We start from the raw sequence: 11726 nt of genomic DNA on the forward strand, positions 1-11726 counted from the left end.
TTGTTAACATATTTCCTACATAGTATATTAATTTGTAAATTGTATGTTAAAAAGAACTTTTTGTTGGATTTTTAAATTATTTATATTGCAATAAAATCTAGGTGGCTTAATTGAAATTTCTGTAACGTTTATTAATTTTACAACTTTATTTTGGCAACCTTAAAGGTGAGGTGAACTCAATTTTCTGACGTTTGCTTGTGTCAAAATGTCAGCAGATCGCGTTTTTTTAGTTAATCTAAAGCTGAAATTTATTGCAGATAAATAATACAAAAAACGAGTCAACATTGGAATTAAAAATAGTAAAGTAGAAATTTAGCTATACCTTCCTACCTTGTGGTATTCTAAACATTGTGTAAGAAGTGTCATAAAATCTCGTGCACGTCTCGCGAAAAGCTTTTTTCATTCTAATGGTGCTTACACTTTTACCAAAATTATTAAACTTACAATTTTCTAAAATGTTAGTATTCATTCTTTTTTATAAGTTTAACCACTTCTGTGGTGAGGTCTTATTTTTAAGGTGAAATTCTCTTTGCTTGACTACTTACTCCCACTTACTAACTTACTTAATTAAGGTGGCGCTATAGTCCAGGCCTGGACCTCAACCAACATGCGACTCCAGCCAGCTCGGTCCCTAGCTAGCTGTCTCCAGTTTCGCACGCCAAGTTGGTTGAATTCTTCACCCACCTGAGTGCGCCACCTGAGTCTCGCTCTACCTCTACTGCGCCGCGCCGTCCCTTGGGATTGGATTCGAAGACCTTAGACTTACTGGCACTTAAATTTGTTAATTATTTGCATAATTTTTTAAATTCAAATTAGAAAAGAAATAACTACACAATTTCAATATCACACAAAAAACAATACAAAATTGTGTAAGCTTATGAGAATCGTAATAATCTTTTTGCAATTTTTGTGCGAATAATTAGAGGCAAAGGTAAGTTAAGTAAGGTTTTAAGTTGAAATTAAGAACATCCAAAAAACTAACTAATTAAGTTGCCTTGGTCTAAATTTGCGTATAAAGAATGCAGTTGACTGCATATGAAGTCTCTCATGATCTGAACAATGTCTTTCTTTAGACAAATCAGCTGGCAAATGACGCAATAAGAAATTCACCTTCCTGTGGTGAGTTTTGATATAACAAAACTAAATTATAACCATCTCATAAGAAACAAAAGCTGCTAAACAAATAATTGTGACATGTGACTCCAGAATGACAGAAGAGGTTTGCAAATATGGGAGTATAAAATTCTTGCCATTGAACACAAATAATATTTGATTCTTATTCTGTCAAACATGTTTTCTTGCACTTTGTGAATTTTATCTCTAGACGGAGGAATGCTAATTAAATTGTTTTTTGACACTCCTTTCTCCGAATTCTCTAAGTCAAAAATCAAATTTGTTTACGTTGTTTGGAATCGAATGACTTTTAAATGTCAGTTTAGTGTTTTGACACAAAGGTTTTTTCATCTGTTTTTATTAGCAATTAAAACATTTTACTGCAACCAGTTTAATTTAAATAAGAAATTTAAACTAAATATCAAAAGAAACTAATAAAGTTAAACACAAATGCACAGTAATGAACGCTCTTTCTGAATATATAACATTTATGTCATAAGATATTGAATTTTATTAGACAGTTTTTTTACATTTTAATCAGTTTTCCTGTTCAGAGAGTTCTTCCTGACCTACATAAAATAACTGTCAATCTAATGACACAAATAGAATCTATTTGATTATTAGTGTAATATTTCTAATCTTTTGAAATCAACAATAATTACGAAAATTACTAAACTATTAAAATTGAATAAATAATTTCTGAAATACCAGGATTTTTTAAATAACGGTTAGGAATGAATTAGTTATAATTGCATTCTTTATTTTCTAACTGGTTTCAATAATTTTTGCTATTTTTAAAACTACTTTGAATAAAGGTAAAGCGAAGAAATGACAGCTATCTTTTTTTTTTTATTTTATTTAATCTTTTAACAAACAATAGCCATTAGGTGAATATGATTATAAATGCAAAACAATTTTTCTGTTGTTTATATTTTATTTTTGTTTTGATTAAATGAAAGTAATAAAAAGCTTGTTGGACGTGAACAACTTTATTCAAATAAGAACTGGTTATGTCATGGGGAATCTGCCTTAAGATCCCAGACTTGGGAGTGTTTTTGTCATCATCATGATAATTGATTTCTTAGTACAAGAATGAATAAATAAAACAGTACTATATACTACTCAGTCGGCAGCCCTTTAAAATTGTATGTTGTGGCTTTGTAAATATTTTAAATAATTTGAGGGAATTAAATAAAAATACACATTTGTATAGAATTATTAACAATGAATAATTTTTAATTGTGTGAAAATCAAATAAATATAATTTTACAAATAAGTTATGCATATTTTAAAATAAATTGTAATTCCAACTGGTTTTTAAAAGCATGAAATGTGAATGAATTTGGGATCTATGCTTTAGGCAATATATTTATTTTTGGCTCATGGAGAAAATTAATGAATATTGGTATTAACATTTATAATTTAAATTATCGGCTTCTGTCAGCATTATATATTTGTTATAAATCTCAAATTTATACTGCATAACCAAGCTTTAATAACTATTAAGCTTTAAAAAGTATGCTTTATAACTTATAACAAGTGCGGTTAACCAAAGTAAATTTTAACCTTGAAAGTCTGCAATAAGAAAAGATATATTTTGTTTGATCCAAAATTTGACAATTTATGAAGAATGCTAATTTAATTTATATTTAATTTAACAGTGAATGAAACAACCAAATAATTGAGTTCAAAGTTAAAATGTGCCTTTTTCGGATTATTTTCCATCGGTCGTGACTTGTGGGCTTTCAATGGCAACTAAGGAATCAAACCCTAAAAAAAATAGAGTTCAAAACCAAATAAATCCTAAAACTTCCCTTCAAAGTTATCAGCAATATAACCTGAGTCAGTTATAAGATATCATGAAAGCATCTTTCCCAAGAACGTTGTGCAGCATTAGGAAAACACAAGATAGCTTTATAGCACCTTGGTTTGATCTAGAGTGTAAAAAGGCCAGACAATTATCGTTTGGATGGTTAAGAGCTTATCTTAGCTCAAGAGATGAACACTTTAAAAGACAAAAACTTAAAGCAAACAGCTATTATAAGACCTTGTGTTCCCAAAAAAAATAAAATATTTATACAGAAGCTAGGCGGTTTTCTAATTGTATAAACTCTAATTGTATGAAAAATCGAATTTACAGTTTTAGTACAAAAACTAAAAACCTAAAAAAAACAATACTAAAACTTGGTAAAAATTTAATTTCGACTCAAATAGCTTTTAAAAATATTCTTTTCAAACAATGTCACAGAAATTTTAAGAAATGCTACTAAAATTGGTAAAAAATTGTTTTCAACTAAAAATCTATTAAACGAAACTATATTTTCAAACAAATTTCTTTATATGAAACATATTTTTGGTAAATTTGAAATTTTTAAGAATAATTCAAATTTTTAAACCCAACTCAAAAACCTACACACTTTTAAGCAAGACAAATTGACAGACAGGATGGGAAGTTATCAGTGGGGGTCGCATCCCAGCCTCTTTTTTTTAATATTATTATTTAAATCTTTCAATGAACTCTAATTTCTATGCAAAAAATATAAAAATGAGGTAAAATAAATCTCATCATTTTGACAGGAATTACTTAGGGATCCATATTTTGGATAATTAGTATAGATTCAAACGTAGTACCCCTGACATGATGGTTAGTGCGTTGGACTGTTGGACAACAAATGGACGAAACAATAAAACGAACGATGGAACGGACAATCCCAAAGTACAAAGAACGGGACCAAATGGACGCTTATAGAAACGCGACAATTGACGCACTACGTAGGCACAAGAGTGGCTTACTGCCAAGACTCAAAAACTTACACAGACGACTTACAGACCCACGCGACTTGGAGGCTATCAATTAACAAGTACTGGGACCGCAAGATCCGGTCAGTTAATTCGAGTGACCCTGGTATGTTCCCCAAAATCAATAAGATATTCAGGAAAAAAAACGACAATGACCTGCCGTGTCTTAAACTCCAAAGAACCGAAGAGAACAGAGACGTACTCAGGACAGCGCAAATAGATCCAGAGGAAGCCATCTTTGACGATGACTTTTACATAATTGAAGATCCGAAGGAAAAAGTATAGGCGGTGGGAGCTGCTTTCCAGCAAGTGTACAAGGTGAATGTTAGCATTCGCCCAAACCACGACCTGGAAAACAGAGCCCTACTTAATCACTTTTACCTCCGTAATGATATCACACATTGGCGATCTGAGAACCGCGGTTTCATGCGGTTCAATGACGATTCCTTGGCAAATGCCATAATCGCCGAGCAAACGGGACCAAGTCCCTTGTTAGTGACGAAGGTTGAGCTTCAGCTCATCTTCAATTCAATAAAAAACAAAAAGTCAGCAGGTGTCGATGGTATATCCAACGTTGTACTGAGACATTTACCGACGGAAGCAATTGACATTTACACCACACTCTTCAACAATGCACTGAATAATGCATATTATCCAGTGCATTGGAAGACCGCTGTGGTTCATCCTCTCCCGAAAAAGGGAAAGGACAACTCCAACCCGTCAAATCTTCGGTCGATAAGTCTTCTTCCGAGCATCAGCAAAGTTTTCGAAAAAATCATTAATAGGGCTCTGACTAAGTGGGCTGCGGACAACAAAATAATTCCGGATAAACAGTTCGGGTTCAAGGCGGGTCATGACACAATTCATGCTGCGTCTAAACTCGTTTCTGATATCCAATGGAATAAATCAAAACAACAATGCACAGGTGCTGTTCTGGTTGATTTGGAGAAGGCCTTTGGTTAGAGGGTCTTTACCTAAAACTGAGCAGGCTTGGCATAAGCAAGCAATTGTTGTATATACTATATGATATGCTTAACGGTAGAAAGTTTGTTGTCAAAAGTGGCAATGTAACTTCTAGCACAACATTGTCAATTAAAAATGGTCTTCAACAGGGAGCGGTGAATTTGCCGATTCTCTTCAGCATCTACACCAGCGATCTGATAGGTAGTCTTACAAAGGCAATTGCGTACGCCGAAGATCTAATTGCGTACAGAACGGCCCGAAAGGTTGAGGTTATTAGAATTCTCTTGCAGCGTGATTTCGACAAGATTCAGCGATATTGCGACGACTGGAAACTGAAAATAAATGTCCAGAAGTCAGAGACAATTCTGTTCCGGACTCCGTTGGCTAGGGCCACTAGGGATACGTGTAAGAATTGGCGCAAGATGGTCATCGTTGATCTTCACGGGCAGCCATTGGCGAGCAAAAGTGTAGTGAAGTACCTCGGTATCTGGTTAGATCCGTATTTATATTTCGACAGACATATAAATGCTGCTCTGACCAGCGCCAGATTAGCCTTCGCTCTGACGAAACGGCTGTTTTTTAGCAGTCGGCTTGACCCCAGAGTGAAGGTAATTTGCTACATGGCCCTCATACGGCCAATGATCGTGTATGGTTGTCCTGTGTGGTTCAACGTTGCCCCTTCAAAGATGGAGAAGTTCCGGGTGTTCGAGCGGCAGTGTTTACGACGCTGTACCGGCTTATATCGAACAGCCGAATCTTCTTATGTGCATTACTATTCCAACGAGGTCCTATACAACGGGGCTCGAATCAACAGAATTGACAATTTCGTGGTAAAACTCGTTCGAGGTCACATTGCAAGAGCTATGTCTTCGACCAACAATTTAATTTTAAGGGCGTTCTATCCGAACGACCAGTATTTTGAAAGTGCACGCTTGAGCGGGTTCATTCCACCAGAGGCATTCCTCTTTTTCGAAAAATGCGGTCTGATACAGGATAGATTGGCAGTTCCGTTAATCTACCACGTCAGACGAAGAACCGTGGATAGGCGACTCCTGTACAATCGGGACGTCATGGCACAAGGTGGAGCAGAGCTCCTTCGGTTCAGAAGGGCTGTGTCCGTGCGGGACCGAACTGATAGGGTGAAGTTATTGATATTATTTTTTTTTTTCAAAATTTTCTAATAAAAACAAAACAAATAAAATTTAAATTGAAGTAAAATAGATCTTAAGGCCGAAAGGCATTAGTAATTAGTGTTTTAGTTTAGCTTAGAGTGTCCGTATGGGACCATTAAGTTAGTTGTAAGTTATGGATAATTATGCTAGTTTTATGAATTTTTGTCTAGCTTTAAGATAGGTTTAAGATTGAATAAATAAAAATGAATTTGAAAAAAAAAGTGCTTTGGACTGTCATGCAAGGGGTCTTGGGTGTTCAATCCCTGCCTGTGCGACCTTAATTTAAAAAAAAAATAATTTTTATTTTTTATAAAAAAAACTGTCGATTCGATTTTTCTCAAAATTTTATCAGATGTCAAAAACATTATTTTTCGTTGCACAAAATTGTTTTGGAGATGAAATCATATTTAAGTCGTAAAATTTTTGAGGTGACACATTTTTTTCAGTTTCTTTGATTTATAAAAAAAAAAACGTTAAATGGATTTTTTTCAAAAAATATACTTCTTTGATACCACTTTACAATATATTATATAAAATTTTATTCAAGTCTCTAGCGTTTTTGATTCGTAAGATATTTAGGGTTAACCAACATTTTCACCTTTTTTTCAAACTGATATGGTATAAAAACCACCCATGCCATTTTCTTGAGAACCCTTTCTGCATCTTTCTGCCTTATTATCTGTATAACAAAATTTATTTGAAGTCGATATCTCTTCTGGTTCTTGAGCTATGGACGATGAAAAAACGTCGCGAACGTACGGACGTACGAACTTACGCACATTGAAACGTCGAGAAATGTCAAAATTTCCAATTTGACAAATCGGACCCATTACAATAACTTCCTATGGGAAGTTAAAAAGTTTGAGAAGTGAAATCCTCAAATTTTTTGAAGAGCATAACTTATTGACTAATCGAATTGGACATTCTTAAGATAAAGCCAAAATTGGTTTTGAATTATTTTATTTAATGTTTTTTATATTTAGTTTAAAAACGGATAAGTCGTAGCAAGTTTGCATAAATTTGATGCTAATTTGAATCAATCTTTGAAATAAAAACATAAATTTGAAGACCAAAAGCTGTTTTTGCCGCGTTTCTTATTTAACCATGTTTCCACAAAAATCAATTTTTATGGAAACTTCCACCAATCTTATATTTTTTTCAAAAATTACTGCAATTTCGAAACTATTTTTACTTAAATATATTTGAAAACATGACACGTGATATAAGTTTTCGATCTTAAAAAAATTAGTTTCATATGTTGTGTTTTATTAAGGGGAAACTTCAAAAATAACGATTTTGTAAAAACGAGGTTCAAGGTAAAATTGAGCGACATGGAAATGTTTTTGAAATTTGACAGTTTTGTGTAGTTAATACAAATGTTTTGGCATATCCATTTACACCTCAGCACTTTAGAAAACAATTAACATTTTGATTTATAACACTTTTTCCAAAAAGCAAAAAAAACCAAAGCAAGAAAAAATCTTCTTTTTTTTCAAATATCAAATAAATATCATTAATGCTCAAGCTCAATTTTTAATTTCAGAAAAATAAGTTGCATCTTAAAGAGAGTCCTGATTCCATTCATTATCATAAACAAAATTTGAACGATTTTTCAACACTTCCAAATTTTAAAAAACCTAACTTATAAAATTTTCAATATTTCACTTGAAAAACCCACCTCATCGAGAAATAATTTTCTAAATCCTTCCCTCGTATGTTTCCCATCGCCCATCAGCAAACTGCATTCCGATATCAAAAGCCATCTAATTTTCTCCCTTCGCACTTCCAATTCCATGTAACTGTAGTTTTGGTCCATATCTAAGTGGTACCTATCCAAATAGCTTACAATTCGATTTTCATCTTCCCGTTCGGCTTGAATAATGGCAGAATTCCCATTTCCATTCGGAAGGGACGCTCGACGATGATGTTCGAAAACCGAACTCGCCGGACTATTATCCACCGATACGGGCATAGTTGGTGGTGTCACAGACTCTGCCACACTCTCCATGATCCTTCGTGCAGGAGGAGAAGATGATGAAGGAGCAGGATTATTTTCTATCACAATAGCTTCAATGGTAGCTGCAGTTTTAACCGATGCTTCTCCTTTATCGTTTGTTGTTGATGATGATGCTTCACTTGCTGAAGGATCAAGGCGATTCTCATGAAGATGCTCCAGATATGAAGCAGCTTTCTGCAGAAAATGGGTCATTGGATTGAATTCGATGTTGCTAGGGACATCGCCTATGGGACTACTTGCAGGAGTATTATCAGAGAAGGAAACTCTCTTGGGAGTTCGCGAGGGAGGAATGGGCGGAACGTCTAAGGAATTAGTCGATGATATCGAATCCCGATGCTCAACTTTCAAATGCTGATTTGCATCCATTTTTTTTTTTTTGATCTTTCTTCTTATCACTCACAGTTTAAACTATTTTCTATCTTAAGATCGTTTTACGATCTTAGTTTCCACTTATTTTGTTTGCATTTTACCACTGATCCACACTAATTGAGTTGCGATCCATACGATTTCACTCAATAAATTGAACTATGTTGAACACTCATATGAAAAACCACTCAAATAGTTTGAGTGATCGATGCTACGATCAACCGACGACGCGACGGCAAATATACGATCCACAAACTGGAAAAAACGATCCGTCGAGACTTTGAGGAGCCTTTGAACTCGAGGTGAGCACACGATCGAAGAACAAGAGTCGAATCGGGCCGTACAGCACGACGAAGTGAACTAAACTGAAAGTGATAAACGCGAACGATGATCGGTCTACCTGTTCTGTGGTGCTTGGCTATGCTCTGTGCTGGCTGAGGTGCTGACTGCTAAGGCAACAAAGTTAGCTGGATTCACGTGAGATGCGACCTTGCGCGTACCTATATTCACTTAACAAAAATGCAGACTCAGAGGGATTCCTCTTTGGGGGCTCTCTAGGGCGCAATGGCTAGAAGTTGAAGCAACACGATCGATAACATTGCACTTTCAGCCGTGCGTTGTCGCTCGTCGAAACAGACGCCAGCGCCACTTTGGTTCGCACTTTCGTATAATCGTATCTAACTACTCTTGTCGCGTACAAGTTGAGCTAAAGCTAAAAGATAAAGATGTGTATCGAGAGTAATTCAATCCGTCAGTTGTTTTCGTTTTCGTTTGGTTTTGGTTTTGGTTTTTTGTTTTGCTCGAGGAGATTTGTTGGTTGCGATCGAATATTTTGACGTTTATACGTGATCGTGACGAGTTATATGTAAGTTCCATCGGAACATTCCAAAGGAGATTGTCTTTTGTTTCAAATGCTGATCGGGGAGTTTTTGGCAAAATAAATTTATCGATTGCTTCTTCGGGAAGTACGTGCTAGAATCCGTTTTTGGTATAGATATGGATTGTACGGCAGCGATAAAAGTGAGGCTTTGCATTTGACACTTGTCATATGCATATGTTCGGCTCTACACCTGCCTTTGATGATGATTAATATGTTGTTTTTCCAAAGTATCTTTTTACTGTCAAGTTCATTAGAGGCAGAGAAAGAAAAAAAAATTAAAAGATACATTTTTTAAGTTTGAAAGATATTTTTGTCGGTTAAATCGCTGACCTTACGTGAGTTCACTTTAAAATTTGATCGCATCAAATTTTGGTTTTGTGTTGTTGTTTTTGTTATTTTATAAAAAAGTGCAAAATAATTATTAAAATGCGCATTGTTAGAAATCAATTGAATTCAATGAGTTAAGAGCTTTGAAATCGCATTAAGCAAAAGGGCGATGACATGATTAACATGGATTTGTTTTTTGACCATGAATATGCATTAAGAGTATACGAAGTTACGATGGATGACGATGGCGACCTTAGCCTTCGATTATTTTTCGGTTTTTTTTGGTCCAAAAATTCTCTGAAGATTAAAGTCTTGAGAAATGGTATGTATGAACAATTTTACACTGTGAAATATAAATCAACAATGTTGATGGGTGTTTTAATGGTTAAGTGAAGGCAATTTATTGGTGGTTTTTTGTTTTTTGGTAAAAGCTGAAAGAGTGTTAAAAAGAAGAATTGGTAAAGAAACTTGTTTCATTCATAATTTATGATTCATTTTAAAGTTTTATTGAATAAAGGTGTGTTGAATTATTAATTGAATTTGGAAAATATAAACAAAAACTTATAATACGTTGAATTATTGTTGATCTTTTGAATATTGAAAAGAGTGAATAATCTGCATTATGGTAATAACTACGTACACATTTTAAAAAAATTTCACACATATTAAAAGTGTATGCGGTCGCTTATTCCTAATTTCTTCAACCAAAACGATATTTTGTATACGTATTTGACGTTAAATTTTGAAGACAGACAATTTGTGTCATTATTTAATTTTCCGGATTGAAATTGCGACGGGAAATAACTTTGCGTATTTTGTTTAGCAAATCACATATACTTACTTACTTAAGGTGGCGCTACAGTCCTGTGTGCATTAGGGCCTCACCCAACAAACTTCTCCATCTAGCTCGGTCCCTAGCTAGATGTCTCCAGTTTCGGGCTCCAAGTTGGATGAGTTCACTTTCCACTTGTGCGCGCCACCTGATCTACGGTCTTCCTCTACTGCGCTGTATACGTGACCCACCCATCTTAGTAGTTGGACTTTTACCCTCATCAGCTCATCGTTCCATCTTCTCCTTTACTCCCCTTCGATGCATACGGAACCGTAGATGACACGAAGAACTTTTCTCTCGAACCGACCGACCCAAGGTGCTTTCATCCACTTATGTCATAGTCCATGCTTCTGCACCATGTTTTTTCCTCATTAACCGGTTAACCCATTTTGGCCGCCTCTGCCTCAATACTCATAAAAGCCCCTAGACATCACGCTGAGTTCTTCCGATTATGTCAATGTCATCAGCATATGCCAGTAATTGGACAGACTTTTGAAAGATAATGCCTCTAGTGTTGACGCGTGAGCTCTGCACTATTCTTTCAAGCACGATGTTAAAAAAATCACAGGACAGCGCATCACCTTCTCTAAAAGTTTTTTTGACATCGAAAGGTTCTGTTAAGTTATTTCCAACCTTTATGGAGCAGCGTGAATTCTCGATGGTTATCCTGCAGAACCGGACGAGTTTGGCAGGGATGCCAAAACTAGACATGGCTCTATACAGCTCGTCCCAGTAGATGCTGTCATATGTGGCCTTGAAATCGATGAAAAGATGGTGGGTGTCGATGTGGTGTTCTTGGGTTTTTTCCAGGATCTGGCATAATGTGAAGATTCGATCGACTGTGCACTTTTCTGGTATAAAACCACACTGATAAGGACCTATCAGGTTGTCGACGATGGGCTTTAGACGTTCACATATTACGGCAGAGAAGATTTTATAGGCGATGTTAAGTAGACTGATTCCTCTATAGTTGGTGCAGTTTAGAGGATCTCCTTTTTTCAGGATCAGGCAAACAATACTGAGGTTCCATTCATCGGGCTTGCTTTTTTCCGACCATATCATACAGAAAAGTTGGTGTATGCTCCTAACCAACTAATCTCTAGCTGCTTTAAAGAGCTCGGCACTCAAACCATCCGCTCCAGCGGCTTTATTAGACTTCAGCTTAGATATGGTAATCTTTACTTCGTCTAAGTCGGGAGGACGGGATTGTTGGCTTTCGTCACCTATATTGAAGGGATCATCCTGCCTGACAGCGGA

General features: G+C 35.4%; 1 protein-coding gene across 2 annotated transcripts in view; it reads right to left on the reverse strand.

Moving 5' to 3' along the window:
• The window catches only part of LOC129952928 (NADPH oxidase 5), a 34600-nt gene extending 25741 nt beyond the window's left edge, over nt 1-8859 (reverse strand). The window contains exon 1 of one of the 2 annotated variants that reach the window (XM_056065902.1): nt 7726-8859. In XM_056065902.1, the coding sequence (XP_055921877.1) occupies nt 7726-8430 (705 nt within the window). In that variant the 5' untranslated portion in view covers nt 8431-8859. The remainder of the gene's footprint in view (nt 1-7725) is intronic. The other variant, XM_056065901.1, reaches the window with a different exon arrangement.
• Nucleotides 8860-11726: the final 2867 nt, after the last annotated feature.

This window comes from Eupeodes corollae, chromosome 3, assembly GCF_945859685.1.
Source record: "Eupeodes corollae chromosome 3, idEupCoro1.1, whole genome shotgun sequence".
NCBI classification, from domain to species: Eukaryota; Metazoa; Arthropoda; class Insecta; order Diptera; family Syrphidae; genus Eupeodes; species Eupeodes corollae.